Source organism: Petaurus breviceps, unplaced genomic scaffold, assembly GCF_028583685.1.
Source record: "Petaurus breviceps papuanus isolate PSGF00001 unplaced genomic scaffold, PetGlider_PUasm1.0 90825, whole genome shotgun sequence".
NCBI lineage: Eukaryota > Metazoa > Chordata > Mammalia > Diprotodontia > Petauridae > Petaurus > Petaurus breviceps.
Genome location: NW_027187353.1, coordinates 9,237,428 through 9,261,612, shown reverse-complemented (window position 1 = coordinate 9,261,612; position 24,185 = coordinate 9,237,428). Strand labels below are relative to the sequence as shown.

The following is a 24,185-nucleotide window of genomic DNA, read 5'->3' as shown; positions in this document are numbered from 1 at the left end:
ATTAAGTTTTCAATCCCCCCTGCCTATAAATGGAATCTTTGCTACCAGATCCATGAGGTCTTAGGAGGTAAAGTGAATAGAGTATTAGGCTTCTAGTCAGGAAAGACCTGAATTCAAATCCAGAATTACAAACTTATTAGCTGTGAACAAGTCATTTAACCTCTATATGCCCCAGTTTCTTCTTCTGTAAAATGGGGATAGTAATTAGGATCTACTTCCCAGGGTTGTTGTGAAGATCAAATGAGATAATATTTGCAAAATGCTTAGCACAATGCCCGGCATATAGCAGGCACTAAGTAAATGCCTTTTCCTTCTCCCCTTCCTTCCCAGCTCTGCTGCTTCCCAAGGCAGGAGCTGAATGCTAAAAGACAGATGCATCACCTTGTAAGGAAACAACAAGATGTAGGTAAAATTCTTTACTCAGAGGATGGTTGGGCTGTAAACAGAAGGGAATAATCTTGAATAAGAAGCTAGCATTGGCCTTGTCCTTTGTCACCAGAGCTTGGCAATTCAGCAGGGAAGAGCTATGACTGTTAGCAAGTTCAAAAGAAGAACTCTTGTGATGACATGGTCGTACATAGAAACATGATCAAAACACACATAGTAGCTCATTATCTCCTTACTCTCCCCGTCTGGAAGGAGAACTTGGCCTGGTTGTACAGACAATTACTTTTTAGATGAAATGGCAATAAATAGCTATACAGGTGGTCCTAATACCCCAAGAATATTTCCCAGAGCAATGGGAGAAATAGTTTGATGTCACTCCTAATAACTGAAATGCCACACCTTGAAAAGTTCTGCCAAATTGAAAAGGAAGGAACTTGTTTGGTCCTGAAAATATAAAAGGTTAAAGAACCCAAGTTCTATAATCCATAAAGGACATATCCCCCTGAGAAAGTGTCAGACAAATTCCTTTGCCTGTCTCCCCTCATTCTCCACATTGCCTCCTTCTCTGTCTCATGAAGCTTTCTTTCATATCTGATTTTCTCTCCTCTTACAATACCTCTTATCTTTATTTTTATCTTTTTACATGTATTTTTTTAAGTTAATTTGTTTGTTTCCTTTTAGTTTACAGGATTCAGTTCCACAATTCCTTGAGTTTCACATTTTGTCCTCCTCCCTCCCCCCCCCCCATGGCAGCATATAGTCAAGTATAGGATCTGTAAATACTTTCACATTATACATTAGTCAGGTTATAAAGAGATTGTATCAGCTGGAATGAAAAATGGTAAAGAGGACACAAAACAAAATAAGAGAAGGAAAAAGATCAGGTATTTTGCTTCCACCTGGATATAAACTCAGTTCTTTCTAGTTCTTTCTTTGGATGCACATATTTCTCTCCATCATGAGTCTTTTGGGATTGACTTATATCACTTCACTGCTGAGAGGAGTCCAGTCTATCAAAGTTGGTCATCACACATACGTTGTGTCTGTAATTGTAATACCTCTTATCTTTAAGGAGATGTGGAGGGGGAGAGAGAAAATGGGGAGCAAAAGAGAGAGGACTAGGAAGGACACAGTGGAAGATTTGTGGTGGAAAAGAAGACTTGGGGTGGGGGCAGATGAACCATCTTCACCTATAGGGAAGGGCCACTAGATCAAACTAATTTACTCATTAACTCTCCAGAAGACAATATGATGATAGTTCTCAAAAAATCATTATTCTTTTCTTTGAATCCAGGTTCAAGTCTTCAGTGTAGTAGAATGGGCCATGGGTTTGAAATTGAACTATGTGGATTTTACTGTAGTTTTCAAAAAATCATTATGCTTTTATTTCTGTTTATTGATTCTTTCTATAATATGTATTGGAGAGGGGATATAGCTATGGGTTGGGACAGATATTTGGGGTCATGGAATTTTGAGCTAGAAGAGATCTTAGAGTCTAACTCCTTTTTACAGATGAGGAAACTGAAGCCCAGAGAGTTTGTGACTTGCTCAAGGTCACACAGGGAATATGCTTCAGAGGCAGAATTTGAACCCAGGTTCTCTGACTCCAAGTGCAGCACACTTTGCACTATAGCCTGCTATCTTCTATTTCTGAACTTCTTAGATTTTTAATTTTTGCTGTTGTCCTATATAGTTTGCAAAGGTACCATCCACATTTCCCAGTGTTACCCTTTCCCAATCCCAACTATACCCATTTCCTACAATTGTTCCTTGACAGAGAGGTGACTTGGTGTAGTAGAGTGATGGCTTTAAAGACCAGAAGACCCAGCTTTGAGTCTGTTCCAATATATACTGGCTGTATGATTCTGGGCAAATCATTTATCACTCAGTGTCCCGGGGAACTCCCTAAGATTCTGAGAGAGGGAAAGGGAGGGAAAGGAGGAGGGAAGGAGGGAGGTGAAGGGAAACAGGGAGAAAAGGAGGGAAGGAGGGAGGGCAGAGGGAAGGAAGAAATGAAAGTGAGGGGAAGAGGGAGGGAGGGGGATGGGAAGGAGGGAGGGGGAAGGAAGAAGGGAGGAGGTAAGGGAAGGAAAGAAGAAGTAAAAGGGAGGGGAAGAGGGAAAGGGAGAGGGAGGGGTGGGGAATGGGGAAAAAGAGGGGGAGGATGAGATAATTCTTTGTAGCAAAAGTTCCTCAAATCTCTTACAAACAACAACTCTCATTGAAGTCAGATAAAAAACCAAAAAGAAAGAAGGATATTCATATTTCTCTTTAGACTCATAGATATTCACGTAGCCAACTTTGACTAAGCTCTTTGACTAAGAGCTTTGCACTGAGGTAAAAGCATTGGGTTTTGAGTCAGAAGATCTGTGCTTGCATTCTTGTTCTGAGCATCCTGGCTGTGTGATCTTGGGTAAGTCATGTAAGGGCAGCAAAGAACAGTATTTATCAAGCCCTTACTACATTCTGGACGTCGTGCTACAAGCAAAAAGAAGAGTCCCTGCCCTCAAGGAGAATATATAGCTAGGCAGTGAGGTGGCATAGCATATGGAGCATTGAGCTTGGAGTTAGACCCTGAATTCAAATCCAGCCTCAGACACTTACTGGCTGTGTGACTGAGCAAGACACCTTACTGTTGTCTGCCTCAATTTCCTCATCTGTAAAATGGGGATAATCATAGCACCTCCCTCCCAGGGCTGGTGTGAGGATCCATTGAGATAATCTTTGTAAAGCACTTCAGATAGTGACCTGAGTTCATCTGTCTCCCAAATCTACTTCACTGCCATAAAATAAAGTGGTTGGATTAGGTTATGTCTCTAAGGTCTCTTTTCCTAGTAATGCCAATCGGTACTAGATTGCCACCACTGAGAGTCTGAAGGAGGTGCCCATATCTTTGAGAGAAAAACTGATTCCCCTTGTGTCATAGAAACAGTATGGACCAGATATGAACCTAGCAGGCCTTGACTCTGAGGCCAGGCAGCCTCTCAGATCCTGGTCTTTTAACTGACTTATGGAATACCACAGCTGAAAGGGAACTTAGTGGTGTACTGTTACATGTTTTAATAAGCACCTCTGAAAAAAAATGTATACACAATACACTTTTAAGTTTAATAAGAAATATTAACATTTTCTTCATTATTTTCTTAAGTCTTAAGATAATCAACAAAATAATACATCAAGCCCATATCTGTAGCTTTTGTTGAGTTCCAAGGTATAAATGCTCTTGACTGAACATTTCACAATTGACTCCCAGAAAGCTTCAGAACACCCGGCCTAGGAATCATCTCCTCCAATCTCCTCTTTTGACAGATGAGGAAAATGTGACCTCTAGAGGTGAAATAACTTGCTTAAGGTTACATGGTCGGGATTTGGTAGACTTAGACTAAAGTCTCCACCTCTTTGCTCTTTCTACAGCAAAACAGTTTTAACCCTTTTCATCTTGAAAAGCACTTGGCATAAAATTCAGGCTAGCAAAACAATTTATTTAAACACTGCTCATTGTTTTGGTTTTAAAAAATTCTTTAAATTTATGTTTCTCATACTTCTGAACAATCAGCTGGGAAGATGTCAGAGGCCGGCTGTGAGGGGGTCACATGAGTCCTTTATCACTTAGGAAATTCCTGTTTACTTCTCCAGCACTGGTCCCTTCTCCCTTCAAATACCTTGGCATGAAGAGTTTAATCATGCGGGCCTTCTGGTTCCCTGTTGATTTAAAAGCTTTTTCAACAGCTGGAGGGTCAGGGTGAAGAGGTGATGGCCAGAGAGTTGTATTAGTTTGGAGGAAGGAAATTGCAATTAAGATTATATTCACAGAAGCTCAGAGCTCTTTAGTGGCTGGGTGTGGTTGTGTGTGTCCCTCTGGATGTGAGTGTGTGTGGTACATCCACAGGTTTTGTTTTGTTTTTTACATTTGGATACACAGAGAGAGGACTTATTTGAGAAACAGGGTCATTGGGAAATAATGCTAGTGAAAGAATGAATTACATTGCAAGTAGTTTAAAGGATTGTGACTTTGTGGGAGGGATGACAGAGTCAGGAGATTTCAGTTTGAATCCTTGCCTAACCCCCCTAAACCTCAGTTTCCTCCCCTGTAAATGAAGGTGATAATAATCTGTGTCCTACCTACCTCTTAGAAAGTAGTTGTTTTTTTTTATTGTCTTAATGGGGAAATCAGCTCTCAAGTGAGAGAACATGGATTTGAATCCAGCCATTGATCCTTACTGACTGTGTTTCCTTGGGCCAGTCACTGACCTAACTTTAGCTTCAGCTAGTTTAGCTGTAATATGACAAGGTAGGACAAGATGACCTTTGGAATTCCTCCCATCCCCATGGTGACACTCTCTCAAGTGGAAAGTTAGCTGGAGGGTTTGTGCTCACTGCTACCCTTGAACAGAGTGGGCAAAGGCTTTAAAAGCCTGGCCAGAGGAGAATCAGCCTTTCCATCAGCTGGTTTACAGGTTGAAAGCATGAGATAAATAGCTGCCATTTATATAAAGCCTTTTACATTTTACAAAATAGGACCTCTTTTCCTAAACTCCATGGAGAGAAAGCATTGGGCTTGGAATTCTGGGAATGCTCATTACTATTCTGGGCTAGGAAGAAAATCACAGGAATTATTAATCCTTTAGTTTAACAATACTTACTGGCAAGGTCATAATTTGACATTTTTTACTCCCAGGTCAGGAGTCAGAATATACATCAGCAAACCAACAGATATATTTGGGGGTGGTGGGGAAGGAGATCTAATAGTAAGAGCTAGTATTTATATAGAATTAAGGTTTGCATAGTGCCTTCCATATGTTATTGAATTTGATCCTTTCCACAAATTTATGAAGTGCTGTAATTATCCTCATTTTACAACTGAGGAAACTGAGTCTAAGAGAGGTGGTGACATGCCTAGGGTCACATAACTAGTAAGTCCCTGAGGCAGGATTATGAACTCAGGTCTCCTGCTCTGAATGGCCAACACTTTATTTAGTGAGCCATCAAGGCTATCGCCTCCTGGGGAAGGAATTGGGACCCATTTGGCAGATTCCTCTTTTTAACTAATTATTTTTGCCAACTAATACTAAACTCAGCTGTTTCTATCTTGTTGAAGTTCTGCTGGGACCCTCTAAATTCCAGCAACCCAAAGCCCCAATTGGTCTACCCTTGTTATACCTTCCTCTACGTACCTTTGTGGATACCAATACATGTCAGTGTGCCTTAAGCTTGTCAGGAAATACTTCCCTTTTCTGTGATGACTGCTCTGACGTTATCCTTCTTGTTTCCAGGTTTGAGAAAATTCTGTCCCATACAATTAGTCATAGACTTAACTCTGGAAAACATCATCACTTCCCCTTTGGTTTGTCAGCTAAGATCCACGTGTGGGAGTTCAGCTCGGCTAAAATGGACAAGATCACAGGTGTTCAAGCAGGTGTTTTAAGGCTTTGCCCAAAATAGGTGCTCGATAAATCCTTGATGACCACTTGTTGACATGGTGCAGGAAGCCACACTATCTTGGAACTTGCCAATTTCCCATATGTTTTGTTACTGACATTTTTTTCCATTACAGATGCAGCTCAAAGATGTATCCACAAACATTGCTTTACAAGTGTTTATTAAAATTTAGCATGACAGACTGAGAATAACTCCTCCCTCCCCCCCCCTTTAAACCTTTCAACTCCTGAGTCCAGTTTCATAAGATCATGGGTCCTCTTCGAAAACAAGGGATAAACAACTAGCCCCTGGTTAAATTCAGTGAAAACAAAACAGAGGTACTGACATGTAGTTGAGTTCAACTGCCGGGCACCTGTAACATCTGGATTTTGAAGGCTAGGAATAATAATAGATGTGTGGTTTCTTCATTATAGGGAATACCTGGTTAAGGAAACTCTTTATTAAGACAGTTCAGCACCTTCTATGCAGCTTACTGCTTTACTGAATTGTCTAGGTTACTGAGAAGTGAAGTGAGTTGACCAGTTTGCCCATCAGAGGAATAATGGCTTGAATTCAGCTCTCCCCAGCACTGAGGTCAACCCACCACCTACTACTCCATCCTATCTCTTTTAAATGCTTGAAATATGCCTGTTTCCTTCTATTACATCTCTGGAATGATGTTATATGACTGTTCCCTCCCTGACTCCACTTCTGCTTGGGAGGGCCTTCTTTGAGATCTTTCCCAATGAGGACCACCTGTGATGGGCAGTCAACTTCAAAATTCAACACACTCCTGCTCTCTAGTTTATGCTACCAGCATTTGAGTCTGTGTTTTCCTCTAACTATATAGATCCCCAATATTAGGGAAAATGGAGTTCTTATGGGCATTTGTATTTTTTTCCTCTAAGATTAAAGACAGCTAGATTCATTTAGATTTGATTACTGTGAAACTTTTGAGAATCATAGAATTTAGAGCTGCACGGGACCTAGAAATTCAATTAATCTATGACCTTTCTTTTAGATGAAGAAACTGAAGATTGAGAAGGGAGGTGACTTTGCTGAGATCACACTGCTAATTAGAAACAAAGGTGGCATTAGGTGTCCGGGCTTCAGACCCCTAGCAGGGCTCGAGGCCACATGTGGCCCTCTACGTCCTCAGGTGTGGCCCTTTCACTGAATCACAGGTTCTTTGGAGTTCGTATTCAGTCAAAGGAACATATTTGAGGGCCTCGAGGCCATGGGTTCCCTACCCCTGGCCTAGACCAAGTCTTTCCAGTCCTGAGGGACAAGGATATGGCCTTGGTCAAGAGACTAGCAAGGGCTCATGACCCTTCTGCAGGCCACAGAGGAAACCCTAAAGAATGTATACTGGAGCAGGTATCCTGCTACTCTGTTCCTTCAACACTCAAGTCCAATCGTCCTTTCCCTGAGCTCCCTCCCCAACTCCACTACTCCACCCCATCCCATTCCACATTTCTCGTCTTCTTTTCTCTTTTCACCTTCTCTGCTCTTCCTCCCTTCCTTTACTTCTCCATTCTCTCCTAAAGAGACTAAGCTGGCCTTGGCTTATGTTTATTGAGCCTCTGAAGAAAGTGCAAATTAATAGTGCAAATAGAATTGTGAGAGAGATGTTTTTGTTTATTAAAAGCAGATAAACTGCTTTTCAGAACCTAAGAATATATGTTTATATACAATTGAAATGTTGATTACAAATTATTATTAAAACAAACCTTCTTAGAAACTTTTAATGGGCAATGTATTTTTTTTTTGGAAGCAATAGGGTTAAGTGACTTGCCCAGGGTCACGCAGCTAGTAAGTGCCTGAGGACAGATTTGAACTCCTGACTTCAGGGCAGGTACTCTATCCCTTGGGCCACCTAGCTACCTCTAGGCAATGCATTGTTAATTAATGGGATTAATTTCCTGGGCTGTTTGAGCTCCAGAAACACACAATCTTTCATTTCCTTATGAACATTTGCTAATGTCAGATTTATCCTCTTATCCAGTACATGCTAGCAAGCTAGAGGAGTCTTACAGGACAAAGAAACCTGTCACAGAATCACAGGACAGAGTCAGAAGTGACCTCAGAAGCCTTCAAGTCCAACCCCAAAGCCCCCATGAGTCCCATCTGCAAAGAGCTTCTGCAGAGTCTCTCTCTGTGTTGAACCTTGCTTGTTCAATACACTTAGAATTAATGTTCTGTGTTATGACATCACAGCAGATGAATTCTCAATGCTTTCAGTACATCTTGTATTCCTGGGTTCCCACACCTCTTTGGAAACTGAAATATATTCTCAGAATAGGTGCTGTGGGAATTACCTGAGAATTGTTATGAAATTCTCATTCCCTCATTCAGACTTTTTTCCTCTCCCACTTAAAACTAATCAGTGAAGTTTGTTGTTTTTCGTGGGCCATCAAAGCTACTAAAATCCATCATCTGGTGGCCAGTTTTTAAAAGGAATTTTTTTTTTAAAGCAATCCGGGTTAGGTAACTTGTTCAAGGTTACATGGCCAGGTGTTTCTGGGTGGGTGCTAAGTGTCTGAGCCCAGGATTCGATCTCCAGGTCATCCTGACACTGGAGCCAGTGCTCTTACTCGCTGTGCTACCTGGCCGCCCTTAAAAGGAAATTTTTACGGTACTTCCTTTATAACTAAAACTCCATATTCACCAAAGCACACAGGAGGTACTTCATGAATACTATTGATGGACTGAAATTCAATAAGAGAGTCTGTCTTTTGAGCTCGTTCAAAAGGCACAGATTTCCTGGCTAACTGCAACTGAGACATACGATCTTATATGACCGATACATATAAGGGCTGCTCTAGCTGCCGGACCATTTCTTGACCAAGGGACTAGACATTGTCTTGATCAATAGACATGAGGTAACAGACAGGGCTGTGTTCAGTGCACAGGACAAAAATAAGTGGGATACAACAAGACATTTCACTGTCAACTCAGTCTCTAAGGCCCAATCCAGCCGTCCCTTTGCAGAGAGAATTCTGTCATTCTGTGCAATCCCCATCTGTGTGAAATGGGTGTAAAGGACTTCTCTCGAAAAAATAGAGGCAAAACCAAAAACCTGTAATGTAAAGTTTTTGGAGACAGAAAGAACATTGTTCTTGACTGGAAAATGTGTACTATCCACTTAGGGGAGACCTAGCAAGTTACTTTATGTTCCTAGGTCTCAGTCTACTCATAAAGTGAGAGGAAATGAGCCTTATTAACCATACATACACCAAGGGTTGCTGTGTTATTTTGTAGGGTCTTCCTTGGAGATTACATGATTTCCTTGGGGACTCTCTGAGACTCAAATCCTTGTTAGGCCTCATGAATTCCTTGGAGAGTCTTTGGAACTCAAAGGCTCTTAGAGGGGTGGTAACTTGAGATGGAACATTCTTTGGGAATCCCTGGGGGCCTTCTGTGAGGAATAATGAAAGGCGAACTCTTCAAAACAAGGCTGTGGATGTGAGGGCAGACATAAGGAGAGGGGCCTCTGGAGGGGGAATGATGGGCACAGTATCAGAGGTGGTTTCCTCTGGCTCACTGTCCCTGTCGTCCAGGCTCTCGGTGATAGAGGGGATGATTTTGACCACCTTCTCTTCGAAGTGCACCTGCTTCTTTCCAGGTAGCAAATCAGCTGGCTCCAAAACCAGCTCCATCAATGTGTCTGGGGGCCTGGCCGGGGGAGACTTTTTGCTCCCTTTCAAAATGCTTTTCATGTGGCCAAAGAGGGAGGTTGGCCCTTCCCTGAAGGAGCTGTGGAAGGTGTATGTTTGCTCAGTATTCCCATATCCTGTGGTGCTCACAGTGCTAGCAGAGGGGTCTGTGTACCGTTCTGGGGTGCAGCTACCTTTGTTTTTCTTACGTTTACTCAGGAGGAAGTATGCCAGGCCAGTGATGATCAGCATAGACCCTGGAAAAGACAGTGAGCTTCAGTCACTCTGGAAACAGCACAGTGGAAAAGCAAAGTCCCTCCAAGCACAAATCCTGCGGGGGCCATCCCCTAGCCACTGACCATCCCCAAGGGGCCTCATGTGAAATTATTTTCCCTTAGTATATGTACCTAGTAATTCAGATCTCATCAAAGGAGGGACTTACCCTTCCTTTTGCTGAGCTGAAAATATTACCTGATGTGTATAAGGAGCTGAATAGCTTGTAGTATAAAGCATTGTTCTGTCATCATCATTCATCATAGAAGCTCACAATAGGAAAGAGTTCTTAACTTGAGGTCCGTGAACTTCAAAATATATATTTTGACAACTGTGCTTGTGTATAATTGGTTTCCTTTGTAACACTATGTGCTTTCTTTGATAAATTTAAGAACATTGTTCTAAGAAGGCAACATGGCTTAGTGGATAGAAAGCTGACTTCCTTTGAAATAAGAGTATTCATTTCTAGAGAACTTGAAGGTTTACAAAGTCCTTTTGTCAACATCCTTTGGAAGTACTAATGCCCTTTTGGGTATTATCAGAACTTGGAAGACCGGGGCTCAGGTCTCACCTCTGATATACTCTAGCTATATGATCCTGGGAAAATCACTGTAGCTGTCATGACTCTAGGCTAATACTGATGACTATAAATTGCTGAGGAGGTGCTGACCTATATCAGTCTAGCACAAGCTTTATTCACTAGGACTCCTAGGCTCATAGAATGTTAGAGACATAAGGGACCAGGGAGAATGTCTAGTCCAGCTTCCTTATTTTGCTGATGAGGAAACTGAGTTCTGGAGAGGTTAAATAACACCCTGAATGTCACACAGCTGGTGAGCACAGAGCTGGGATTCAAACTCATTCACTAATTCCTTTACAACAAGGCAGTTAGTAATGATAGAGCTATAACTAAGGTCTAGCAGGTGGAGCTTGGTCTCAGAGTGCTGACCTTCACAGGGAGTCACCACTATTTATATGCTAGCAGGTAGAAGCAATCAAGCTTGGCACCTAATTAATGGGAATAATTAATAAAATAGGAAACTATATGACAATGAGCTTTTTCATCCAACGGATATATTCTAGGCCAGTCTCTCCCTACCCTTACTTAGCCCCTTCCCAACAGCAATTTCCCAGTATCCTGAAGTCTGCTGGTTTCCATGTGGCTCTGTATTCTTGAATCTGAGGTCTTTCTCTCAGACCTTCTCAACTGAATTTATATTAATGAACTGATTTTACTGCTTCTCCATATGTTAGAATTATGTATCTGAGGAATAGCATGCCTGCAAGGCTAGGTGGCTCAGAGGTGAGGGGATCTGTAAAGAGGGCTTCAAACACACATTTGGTTTGGGGTCATCCAGCCACATGGGCTAGCCTTGCTTAGGAGCTAACTTTTATATTCAGATATGATAAAGGAAGCACATGTTAATGTTTGTAAGCAACTTTAGGACTGGGATTGACTTTTTGCCTCTTCTTGTAACCCCAGAGCTTAGCATAGTGCCTGATACATAGTGCTTTATAAATATTGATTGATTGATTGGTATAGCAGAAAGAACGCTGCATTTGGAACTTAGGACCTGGGTTCAAATCCTGTCTCTAACACTTTATTTCCATATGCCCTCAGGGAAATAATTTAACCTCCCTGGACCTCAGATTCCCCATCTATAAACTGATGAAGTTATCCCAGTTCTAAATCTATACTTTACTGTCCTAAGAAATCTTTGTCTACTTTTTTTTTTTTTTGCTTTTTTTGCAGGGGGGAGGGCAGGGCAATTGGGATTAAGTGACTTGCCCAAGGTCAGATGGCTAGTTTTGTGTTAAGTATCTGAGTCCAGATTTGAACTCAGGTCCTCCTGACTGCAGGGCCGATGCTCTATTCACTGTGCCAGCTAGCTGCCCTTCTCTGTCTACTTTTTAAAAGTCTAATTGGAGGTCCTGATATGGAGAACTCTCCAAACTGACTACATGAAGAAAAATTGCAAGAATTATTAGTGTCCAGAAGAACTGGCAACTAAGCACGTTGTAAACTTGAAAGGCTTTGGGAATGGAAATTGTTGTTATTATTGTGTGGTGGTGGTGGTTGTGACTTTTTTCAAACTTTATTTTTCTTTCCTGACTTCCTAAAATATATATATATATATATATAGATATATATTGTAGTGATTAACTTAATTTTGTAATGACCAGAGCAATTACATCCCTTGGAAGGTTAGGATCAATATTGAGTTAAAACTTTTACCCACTAAGATAGTATTTTTACTTTTAGGCTCCCAGAGGACTCTGGGCTTCTCCATTAAGGAAGATGAGTCCTTTCTCAGAATACTCCATTTAGTCAGGATCAGCCATACTGTCTCTTTCCTTCCCCGGGAACCTTAGCCAAGCAGTCATGTAAGGGCAATGACTGACAGAATGGCAGAGCCTGGGATGTTCAGTCACTTGTACTTTGAGAGCACTTTATTTGATGCTGTGTGTGTGGTATCCCCGTTGAGCCCTGCGAGTGGTCATACCTGGGATAGTCACATGCCAGACCAGCACTGGGTGCAGAAAGCAGGCAACAGAAAGCAGCACATAGCCCAGGAATTTCTGGAAGCAGCCCAGCTTGCAGGCCTTTTCCCACAAGACATAGGCCAGAGATTCTGGTTGACACCTGAGAAAAAAAAAAGGTGGGGATGGGAGTGGCCATAATCAGAGCAAAGAGCAAATGTGGAAGGAGGAGAGAAGGTATAGAGGGAGCAGAGTGTAGGGAAAAGGAGAAGGGGAGAGAGGTCCATTTAAGGTAACAGGAAGTGAAAGGGACAGAGGTGAGGAAAACAGAGGAGAGGAGAGGAGAAGGGAGGGAGGGAAGAGGAGAGACAGAAGAGAGAAAAGAGGACAGAAGAGGAGAGGAGATGGGAGGAGAGGGGAGAAGAGGGGAGTAATGGAAAGGGAAAGGAAGGCAAGGGTAGTGGAAGAGAGAGGAAGAGAGAGAGAGAGAGAGACAGAGAGAGAGAGAGAGACAGAGAGAGAGAGAGAGAGAGAGAGAGAGGGAGAGAGAGAGAGAGAGAGAGAGAGAGAGAGAGAGAGAGAGAGATTAATCTGAGGCAGAGAGGTAGACGCCACACTGGTGCCTTTAGGAAGAAATCCTCTCCTTGCTGACCCCTGGTGTTTGTATGTTTGCTTGAAACATTAGACTGAATATTACCTTCTGAATCTAATACTTTGCATCTTACTTAAGGCCAGGGTTGGGTGACCTCTAGTGGCTAGGATAAAAAAGTAGACAACATGAAGGTTCAGAGAAACTGGAAATAATTGGTCATTTTTAGAAATTTCTGGCCGTTGTCCCTTCTCCCTTACAAATACATTTAGAGACCTAAGAAACCTTCAATAACAATAGTCAACCCTCTAGGGAACATGGTTGAAGTTGTCCCAGATATTGATCTATACTGAATAGAGGCATTGTGGTTTAACTGCTGCATAAAAGGAAATCAGGCTAATTTCCCAGGTGGATTCTGATTCTCTCTGTGACTCAGTTTCCCATATATAAAATGATGAAGACAGTCCTACATCTGTTACATAGGTAAATGTAGTGAATAAGGGCCATGGGAGTTGAGGCCAATGAGGGGAAATGGGACATACCAAAAATCCTAAAGTTTTTCTGTCCAATTGAATCTTTGGTTTATTTCCTTTAGTGCCCTCCTTTCCTTTCCTCCCCTTTTTTCTTATGTCAGTACCCAGATGAACCCTATCACTCAGAGGGTGGCAGCATGGATTGGAGTTGGAAGGACCTTTGGAGGTCATCAAGTTCAATCCCTTCAATTTACAAATGAGGAAAATGAGACCTATGGAGGTGAAGTCATTGTCGAAGGCAGGATTAAACCCAGGTCCCTTGACTCCAAATCCAGTGCTCTGTCACAATGCATCCTACCCATTTGTAGTCATTCCAAAGCGTCCTCAAATGGAGTCCCTATATCCTGTGGGTTCTTTGCAACAATCAAAATACAACATTTTCCAAAAAAGCCACTTGTCAAAAATCTTGGGCCTCTCGTAGACCTTAGAGGTCATTTGTCGACTTCTTTTCCCATGCTGAAATCCCTTCTAAGTAACACTGACAAGTAATCAGAGAAGAAGATACAATGCTGGTAGGGACCTAAGTTTTGTAGTCCAGGCTTCCTTTTATAGATGTGAAAACTGGGACCCAAGGAGGCTGAAGAATCTGTGGGCAGCCACACTGATAGTAAGTATCAGAGGATTGATATAACCCACTCCTCTGACTCTAGTTGGAGTATTGTCCACACTGCCATCCTGAATCTTGCTATGCCTTGCTTCTAGTCTTTGACACTTGCTGAGAGAACACATGAAGGGATTTGACCTGGTGGCCTACAAGGTTTTTTAACTCTTGAACAGTCTATGATTCTAAATCACTTACTGGCCATGTGACCCTTGGCAAATCACTTAACCTCTGTCTGGCTCAGTTTCCCCAACTATAAAATCAGGAAAATAATAGTGCCTCCCTCCAAGAGTCACTGTGAGGATCCAATAAGGGAACCTTTGTCAAACACTTCAGCACGGTGCCTGGAACATACTAAATGCTTGTTCCCTTCCCTTCCTCATTAACCTCACTGAGCCTCACTCTATTCATCTGTAAAATAAGAATCACATTTTCAGAAATAGCCTCTGAAGACTTGTAAGGAAAATTCTTTGTAAGCAATAACACACTATATAGCAATGAGAGCCATCATCATTCTGAAAACTTTGGGGCATCTGTAACTCACTATGTCACTGTCCCAATGCCCAGCTGAGGCCTGACATGGCCTAACATGATGGGGGGCCTTTGTAGATGCTGGCATGGCCCATCTCAACCAGCCACCCTGGGCATCCTAAATGTATGGTTCATGGGGGACAGTTGAATGGGGACTCAGAAGCCAGTTCATGTCAGGAGTTCTCCATCTATTCATGGAGAAGAAGCTATTTTTCCCTCTTTAGCTAAAGGCTTCAGAGGAAGGAGGCAAAGGGAGGCGAGCTGATGTGTTCAAGGTGAGAAAAGCTAAGGAGAAGTGGGGCTGGGCTGCAGCCCACCACACTGCCTCAGAATACCTCTAGAGACTGTGGGAATTCCAGCACTCTCATTTAATAGCTGTTTAATTTTGATCAACCCAGTACAGTCCCACAAGCCTTTATTAGGCACCTGCCCACGTGTGCAAGGTGTGATGCTAGGGCCAGGGGTAACTAAAATTTCCACCGACTTGGTTGCCAACAGAGAGTAGAAATATTTGAGTTGGTAACCCAACAGGGAACAGCATGGATTAATGAAAGAAGCTCTGGACTGTGCAGTCATGAGATCTGGACCACTATTCTGTTTTTTTTTTTTTTCCTGTGTGTCCCTAAATAAAATGCTTTCTATTTCTGGGCCTCTGCTCCTTCATTGAAAAAAATTAATTTATTCTTATTCTTTCAATGAACAAAACTCTCTCTATTTTTTCTTTCTCTTGTCATTAGGAGAAAAAACAACAAATCAAAATGATTTGCTCAGTTAAACAAATCACTGTATTGGGCAGGTCTCAAAAATATATTTCTTGGTCTGCACCCTGTAACCATCACTTTTCTGTCAAAAGGTGGGTAGCATGTTTTATGTGCCTTTATCTATAAAATAAAAGGATTGGATTAGGTGTTCCTTATATCCCTCTAGTTAGCTATCAGTGTCCATGAATCTGGGACCCTAAGAACCATAGGCACTCTATCCAAGCTTTCCCAAGCTATCTGATGTCTCTGACTTGCCAGATGTACACCTTTCAGCCTAACTGTCATTCTCTAGAGAAAACAGAGTAATCAGTGTCTCTAAGCCTGATAGCTCTGATTCCTTTGGGGAAAAGAAATCTGAGACTCTTCCTGGGGAGAGCCTGAATGGTATTAGATAAGCCATAGACATCACAATGGATTTCAGAGAGCTAAACATTACCAGTGGCCTGTTTGACCAATATAACTGTCTGAGGGATCACCCTACAACTCACTGGATCCTGAGACATGGTGAGAGGTTTGTGTCCCATTTTCCTCCATTGTTCTTAGGACTCAGGTATTTTTCAACCTTTGATAAGATGTCTTGGTGAGGAAAACAGTGGCTGCCACCCTCAACATCTGTGCAGAAGAAAGAGCATTGAAGTCAAGTCACCTGTGTGACCCTTATGCCTTCCATGGACCTCAGTTTTCTTATCTGTAAAATAGATCCAACATTGATTGATCTATGAACTATGAGCTATGAATACCCTGTGGAGAAGAGCACTAGCCAGAGGTTTTCTGCCTCCTCTCCTTTCTACTTCATTGAATCCCCCCATTTCCTTTAGGGCTCAGCTCAAGGACCACTTTCTACATGAGCCTTACTCTGATCCTCCCAACTACTAGCGTCAATCTTTCCCTTCCCAAAAATTAACTTCGATTTATTCTGTATATATTTATATGAGTACATGGTTTCCCCCACAATAGAAGATAAGCTTCTTGAGGTCAGGCCCTATTTCATTTTTGTTTTTGTCTAGAATGGGTGCTTGCTGATTGATAATAATAACCACTCATCAATTTGTTTATTGGGTTACAACCAATCTTCATATGTATGATGTCACCTGATGTTCCTAATAATCTGATGAGGTAGGTTGTGCAAGCATTGTTAGCTACAATTTACATAAGAGGAAACAAGCTCAAAGAAATTGGAATGACTTGAATAGAAACATAGGGATACTAAATGTCTAAGTTGCGACTTAGAACCAGGTCTTCTGTCCCTGGGGGCTAGTATTCCTTAAAAAAAAATCCTTGTATTATTTTAAATGGGTAGCTTATATTCTTCTAGCACCTTAATTTCCAAATATATTCCTTCTTCCCCCCGCAGTGTACAATTTCTTGTGACAAAGAGTAAAAATGAAAAAAAAAAACTAGCAGATGAGTCAAGCCAAAGCATACTTCTGATTCTGACAGTAGATGCATGAATGTGAAACCTTGTGAATACTCCAAAGAAGGGAGGGAGGTTCCCATTTCTGCTTCAGGGTCATTTGAAGCTCCTGTGTTGACTGGACTGCACTATGTCTCCAGAAATGGAAGATGCTCTTAGGTTCACTTGGTACCTGAAGTGTGTAGGAGATGATTTTGCTTCTCTCCTCCCCTTTGTCTCCTCATTTACACCCAGCCACCAGAGAAACATGGAAAGTACTCACCTGAAGCAGAGGGAAAGCAGCTTAGCTACAAAGTAGGACCCTTCACAGATGGCAACTGCAGTCCCCGAAAACCTAAGGGACGGACACTGGTTAGAGGCAGCATCCCCACTGGTCCCCTTCCCTTCCCTTCCTCACTTCTGGGGCTTGTTCTTTTAATCATTGATTTCTGGTGTCCCAATAAATCTGCTGTCTATATACATTGTCTTCTCCCCCCCTCCCCCCAGGGGTGGGTTTCATTCCTTCAATTATTCTATAGGAACTTCTAGGACAGCCATCATTTGAGAGTCACTGTGCCAAGGAAGCTCTGCAGGTAATGTGGAAATAAATTAGACATGGCCCTTACCCTTGCTTACCTAATTTAACATAATGTATTATTAGTCAGTAGGCAGCTAGATGGCTCAGGGAATAAAGTACTAGGCCTGGAATCAGGAAGACCTGAATTTGAATCTAGACTCAGAAACTTACTAGCTGTGTGACCCTGGGCAAGTCACTTAACTTGTTTGCCTTAAACCAATGGAGAAAGAAATGACAAGCCACTCCAGTATCTTTGCCATGAAAATTCTGTGAGAGTACCAGAATATTACGGTCCACAGAGTCATTAAGAGTTGGACACAATTGAATGACTGAGCAACAAATTATTAGTAAATGTAGATGGCCTTTTCTCTGCAAGTTGGGCTTGTTTAGAACCTGCATTCTATCTACAATTGCATGAATGTGTGTGTAGGTATGTATATATACATACATATATATATATAAATGTATATATACATACGTGAATATTTATATCTAAAGGAGTTTTCATTATTCTTTTTTCCCTTTGTTTCAGGGGTGTCCAATGAATTCATCACCCAGTGTCCCTACTACTAGTGCTAAGCCTCTCGATCTCAGGCAGCTAGGTAGTACAGTGGACATAGTGCTGGGCCTAGAGTCAGGAAGACTTCTGTAGGCCTGGAGTAGGGAAGATCTGAGTTCAAATTTGACCCCAGACACATTCACTTTGTGACCCCTGGGGAAGTTACTTTACCTCTGTCTGTCTCCATTTCCTCAACCACAAAATGGTGGTGATCATAGCATCCACCTGACAAAATTGTGAGGATATTTGTAAGGGGCTTAGCACAGTACATGGCATACAGGAGATGTTGAATAAATGTTTATTGTGTTCCTTTCAGCTTGACTGAAAGCAGACACTGTCTGTTCATAGGGTGACACAATTAGAACTGGAAGGGACCTTCACACTCATCCTGTCAATTTTTTTTTTTTAAGCAATTGTACAATTGAGGAATTTGAGGCCATACAGGAAGTAAAGGGCCGAGTACTTTCCCTCCCAAAGCAGCAGTGCTCTTTCCAATGCAGCCCCCTATGATTCCTGGGGCCGTACTGGACACCTTTCTATCCTGGTAGAAGCCATCAGAGCTCATGATCCTTTAGCACAATATGCAAGAACCCAGTATCAGCGTCACTCCACACTGACGCATCCCAGAAGGACCTGGGAAAGATGGGAAGGACCTGGGGAGGAGAGTAACTCTGTGTGTCTTTGGGGAAAAAAAACTAATACATCATTAACATCATAAACAACAACAACTCACATTTCTAGAGCACTTTTCCATTTAAAAAGTGCTTTCTTTTTGATACCCTGTGAGCTGGATAGTGTAACAATTATGACACTAGTTTTACAGATGGGGACACTGAGGCTCAGGGTTGAGGAGTCAGAAACCCAAGGCCACATTCCTGGGATGGTTTGAATACATTCCTGTTCAAAGGAGTTGGCCAGAGTAGAAGACTCTTGAAATCCTTTGATAAGGTTATATTCCTTCATAAGGCGTCTAAGGACTGGATTCTGGTGGGGGAGGGGATAAATAGAATAAACATTTATTTATCACCTACTATGTGCTACGCACTGCGCTTTACAAATATTATCTCATTTGACTTTCTGGGTCCCCTCTATAGGCCAGCTATACATATCAAATTCTATCCAAAGAATAATACTTTATTATTGACCAAAAAATTAGTATACTTACAGAAGATAGAAAGCCAAGCTTTTGAATCGTCCTTGGAGTAAAGTTTCAACTCCCACGCCGATTAGCACTGGAAACAGAAGAGGCATGGTGAAGGGGCAGGAGAATGGCTTGATGGCCAACTGACAGACTTAAACACAACATCTCACTGACCTCTGGTGAGAACCTGAATGTTTGTTTATTGTGGAACTGTTCTGGCTGTTTATTCATGTGCATCAAAATCCCAGAGCTGAATCTGTCCTTTCAATATAAGAGCTTCCATTGATGGGTCCCTTCGCCCGCCACCTTGACCCTAACAGGGGAGGCTTTTGCTTCATCCATATGGAAACCAGGCTGCCCTGCCACCTCTTTCTGACTCCTTGCTATGGTCTCAGTGGATAGCCTTTGTGTCTTGTCTACCTCCAGTAGATTGTAATCTCCCAGAGGGCAGGGCCTGACCTTTTTTCTTTTGTGTCTATCCTCAGTCTTAGCACAGCATCTGACACATAGTAAGTGCTTTATAAATGCTCCATTTCATGGGTTGAACTGGCTCAGAAGAAACCCAAGGATTTGAATGACTTGCCTAGAGCCTGATAGAAGCTGATTGAAGAAAGGGCCCAAGACATTTCCAAGACAAAGTAAAGGGAGGTTTGGCTATTCAAGCACTGAAAATATGAAAGATGAGAGCACTCTAGTGCAACCCTCTGTGGCTTAGGTTATAAACACAGCTACATGTTAAACTCACAGATATTCTTTTCATTTCATCTCATCTTTTGAGATTAGACCATATAATAAGCTCTTCTCACCCTTAACAGCTTCCTGATGTAGATGTCTGGGATAATATTATAGTAATTTTCAAGTAAAGGTTCAAACTGAAGTGTATGAGTATGTGTGAGTGTATGTATGTGAGTGTGTGTATGTGTGTGAGTGTGTGTATGTATGTATATGTGAGTGTGTGTATGAGTGTATATATGTGTGTGTGTATGAGTGTGTGTATGTGTGTGAGTGTGTATGTATATGTGAGTGTGTATGAGTGTGTGTATGTGTGTGAGTGTGTATGTATATGTGAGTGTGTATGAGTGTGTGTGAGTGTGTGTGTGTGTGTGTGTGTGTGTGTGTGTGAAGGGGGATGGGGGTGTCTGGAAGGTCTCGTCTCCAGATATGTTTCATTGTTCTTAGCAATCTGATGAATCTTTTCTATCCTCCGTAAGATGAAAGCAACACAATTCTCTTTCTTGGTGCATTTCTATCAAGAATTTTAGATGTTTGGAAATCAACTCATTCCTTCCAATACACAAACGAAGAAGGTGACTGTCTCTCTTTCTCAACACTGATGCTTGCAAAGGCAAAACACTTTTTGAAAAGAATCTTGCCCCAATTTTACACTTTTCTGACACAAATGTGACTGTGGTTAAGGACGGGTTATGACAGACAAGCCAAGATGCTACTAGAATTAATGAAAAACTTGAATAAAAATCAAAGCATATTTTAATGGAATCCATTTACCTATCCTTTGTGAAATCTTCCCCTGAAGAAACTTGGCAGCTCATCTTGAAATTTGTTTTCTGTTTCTCAGTCCCACCTTGGGTTCCTTGGGCACAACTACCTGCAAGCAAGTTCCCTGGTCCACTCCTCCCCCCACTAGGTCTCAGTGCTATTATCAAAGCCCTAATTTGTGGATATATCTTTGGTCCCTCTCACTGTCCCTTTCACTGTTCCTCCTGGTAACCCTGAAGCTTCTCCAAGGTTCCTATTCTGTGCCCTCCTCCTTTGAGAAGGTATAACTTGAAAAGGACCTGGTTGTGGGGTCCTGATTCAGAGACAGAGAACCTCTCTTTAAATTCTGACCCTGATACTGATTCACTGTGTGACATTGGGCAAGTTACTTGTCTCTGAGATTCAGTTTCCTTATGTATAAAATGATAGAACTGGACTCAATATTTCTAAGGTCTCTTGCAACTTGAAATCTTAGATCTTAGAACACATTCTTTTTTGGGGGGGAGTGGGGAGGGCAGGGCAATTGGGGTTAAGTGACTTGCCCAAGGTCACACGGCTAGTAAGTGTCAAGTGTCTGAGGTCAGATTTGAACTCAGGTCCTGATTCCAGGGCTGGTGCTCTATTCGCTCTGCCACCCAGCTACTCCTTTACAACACATTCTTGTAAGATGTTCTTGGATCAAGTATCTGAACTTGGTGAGAAATGTATTTTTCCTCACGTGACACCTGGTTTTAGCCTTAAGGTCCAAAAAGACATGCACTTCCCTGGCAGAGGTGGGACTTTGCACAAGGTGTAAAAAACCTAAATACCAACTTGGCATTCTGGGGGATAAGGATTCTAACCCTGGACCTTTCTGGGTCTCAGTATCCAAACACTTCCTTACTCTACTACCCTATCCCACCCCCACCCCATTCACAAAAATGATAGAGACAAAGCAACAACAATTAGACCAATCAGATTTATCTAGGTCTGAATCTCTACCAGGTTATAAAGGCTGGCTAAGGAGGTATGCTGGGTCTATGAGTTGATTTTCTGTTGTGTCTTTATGAAAACTGGTGGTCAGTCAGCAAACATTTTATTAAGCCGTTATTATGTGCCAGATACTATGCTAAGTGCTGAGGATACAAAGAAAGATGAAAATGTGGCTCCTGTCCTCTGGGAATTCAGTCTAATGAGGGAGATAACACATAAACAACTGTACAGGATGTATGCAGAGGAAAAGGCAGGCCATCTCAAAGGAAACAGTAGAGGGAGGAGGAAGAAGCCTCCCTGCCCAAGGTAGAATTTGAGCAATCTTAAAAGAAACCAGGAAATAGAGATGAGGTGGGACGGACATTCCAGGGATGGCTGAAGGGGCACAGAGTTGAGAGGTCCGTACCATGTGCCAGAACCATATAGAAAGTCAATGTAGCTGGATGGCAGAGTATGGAGGAAGTGAAAATGTAAGGAGACTGGAAATGTAGGAAGGGTCCGGGTTGGGAAGGACTTTAAATGCCTAATGGATCCTTTTATATTGGATTTTGGAGGTAATAAGGAACCACTGGAGTTTATTGAGTGAGAAAGTGCGGTATTAGCAATGACATGCCATCTGTATATGAGGAAAATCACTTTGACTTTAGGTGGCAGGTGGTGACATTATGCAACTTGTAACTCATTAAATTAATAGATAGTTTTGTGGGGCATCAGTAATCATAGCATATGACATTACAAATGGAGCCCCTGCATGACTGCTTGGCATAATGGATAGAATTCTAGACTCTATGGCTGATGGGTCAGCGACCCTCAAAGCATGGGAACTTGTTGGCAGGCTGGACCTGGAGGATTTGGTATGGCAATATACAAGCTATTACTTTAGTGCACTTCAGCTACCTCCTAGGGGCACCCCCGGGGAACAGATTGAAAGAGCAGAGGAGATGGTTCTTCAGAAGCAGTATAATTAAATTAGGGCAGCAATTACTTCCCTGAGCTTTAGTTTCTTCAACTATAAAATGAAGCGATTTTTCAATTTCTGGAAGTAGTGCTCAGAAGGACCTTTTTCAGGCCCTCTTGAAAAGCCACCAAGCCCTGGTAGCTGCATGAGACATTTGGGGTAGAGAATTTCAAGCCTAAATATCCAATTGGAGTCTTAAAAGGTATGTTTCCTTTTGATAAGCATTTTTTTTTTTCCTTTTGTTTGGCCATAGGTTTGAAGTAGGGAGTGAACTCAAAAGGGAAGAAACAGCACTTCCTGCCTTCTCTGGCCCCACCTTGGGAAGAGGGAAATGCCTTTCCAAGCTCAGCCACACCTTTTCTCCTCTCATTGGACAGCTTCTTTTCACTAGTCACTATCCTCGACTCCACCCCTACAGAGACCGTTTCCTGCATGTGGGAAAGGATGAGTCCCCAACAGCCTAGCCTTGTCCAAGACAGCAAAATTGTCTGACTTTTGACTTTTTTTTTTTTTTAATCCTGAAGGACTGAAAGAAAACCCTAGATTCAAAATAGTTCTGCCTTTTGGAAAGCTTATACAAGATCTATAAATCAAAACCTTAAGATTCTTTCTCAACTTTCTCAGTCCCCAACTTTACATTTTGAGGGATAAGGATTCAAACCCTGGGCCTTTCTGGGTCTCAGTATTCAAACACCTCCTTACTCTACTACCCTACCCCACCCCACCCCCATTCACAAATAACAACAGAGCACAAATCAACAGCAATTAGACCAATCAGATTTATCTAGCCAAGCTAGGTCAACCCATCCTTGATTGAATTTCTTAGCTCTTTCCCCCCCATCATTCCCACTCTAATTTCCTGTGTTACCTTCAACTAGTCACTTCCCATTTCTGGGGCTAAATCTCATCTGTAAAGTGAATAGAGTACCCCTTGTTTTCTTTCTTTTCTTTTTTTTTTTTTTTTTGCAAATTATTTAAACATATACAAAATGAGAAAAGGAAAAAAGTTACATTGCCACATACACTGCAGACCATAAAAGAGGGTTCGATATAAAACGATAATTTCCATTTCAGGAAAACTGATATAATAAATACTTAACACATTGTTTTCAAAGCTGCCCAGCTTTTCTTTGCTTCTTTGCTGGTTTTCTTTTGTTCTCTGCTGTGCACTTTTTACTTTATTTTTTCCCTCCTTCCCCCCTCCCCAGAAAAGGCTACAGTTAAGCATGGATGTAAATACATATCAGTAGATATTTATACACATACACGTATACACTCATACACATATATGTAAGATCGTACTATGCTTATTTCCACCTGTCATGTGTTTCTCTGAAAGTGAATAGCATCTTCCTTCATAGGTCCAAGTCTTTCCATGTTTTTTTCTAAATCAACCAGCTCATCATTTCCTACATCACAGCATTATTCCAAACCAAACACATCCTATCTGAGAGATTGTTTATGAATGTTTTCCCCCAATTTTCTGCAAACCTTCTATTCTTAGCTACGTAGGTTTTATTTATACAAGAACATTTTAATTTAAAATAATTGATATTATCCTTTTTATACTTCAGCAATGCTCTCCCTTATACTTTAAGGCCTGATTCTGCTGAACATACTTCCTTTACACATTTTTCCTGATTTCTTTGAGGTTTCTGACCTTTTGCTCTTCTGAATGAACTTTGTTATTATTTTTTTCTAATTCATTAAAATTTTTTTTAGTAATTTAATTGGGATGACTTTGAATAGATTAGTTAAGTAAAATTGTCATTTAAAAATTATATTGGCTTTACCTACTTGTGAACAATAAATATTAATTCAATTATTTAGAGCTGTTTATTTGTATGAAAAGTATTTT

At 41.6% G+C, this 24,185-nt stretch overlaps 1 protein-coding gene across 1 annotated transcript in view; it reads right to left on the bottom strand.

Annotated features, from left to right (window-relative positions):
- Positions 1 to 6,733: 6,733 nt before the first annotated feature.
- TMEM72 (transmembrane protein 72) overlaps positions 6,734 to 24,185 on the bottom strand; it is a 52,281-nt gene continuing 34,829 nt past the window's right edge. The window contains exons 2-5 of the mRNA XM_069071250.1: positions 18,925 to 18,991; positions 16,907 to 16,978; positions 12,239 to 12,378; positions 6,734 to 9,718 (exon numbers count right to left, since the gene is read on the bottom strand). Coding sequence (XP_068927351.1) covers positions 9,252 to 9,718; positions 12,239 to 12,378; positions 16,907 to 16,978; positions 18,925 to 18,991 — 746 coding nt within the window. The 3' untranslated portion in view covers positions 6,734 to 9,251. The remainder of the gene's footprint in view (positions 9,719 to 12,238; positions 12,379 to 16,906; positions 16,979 to 18,924; positions 18,992 to 24,185) is intronic.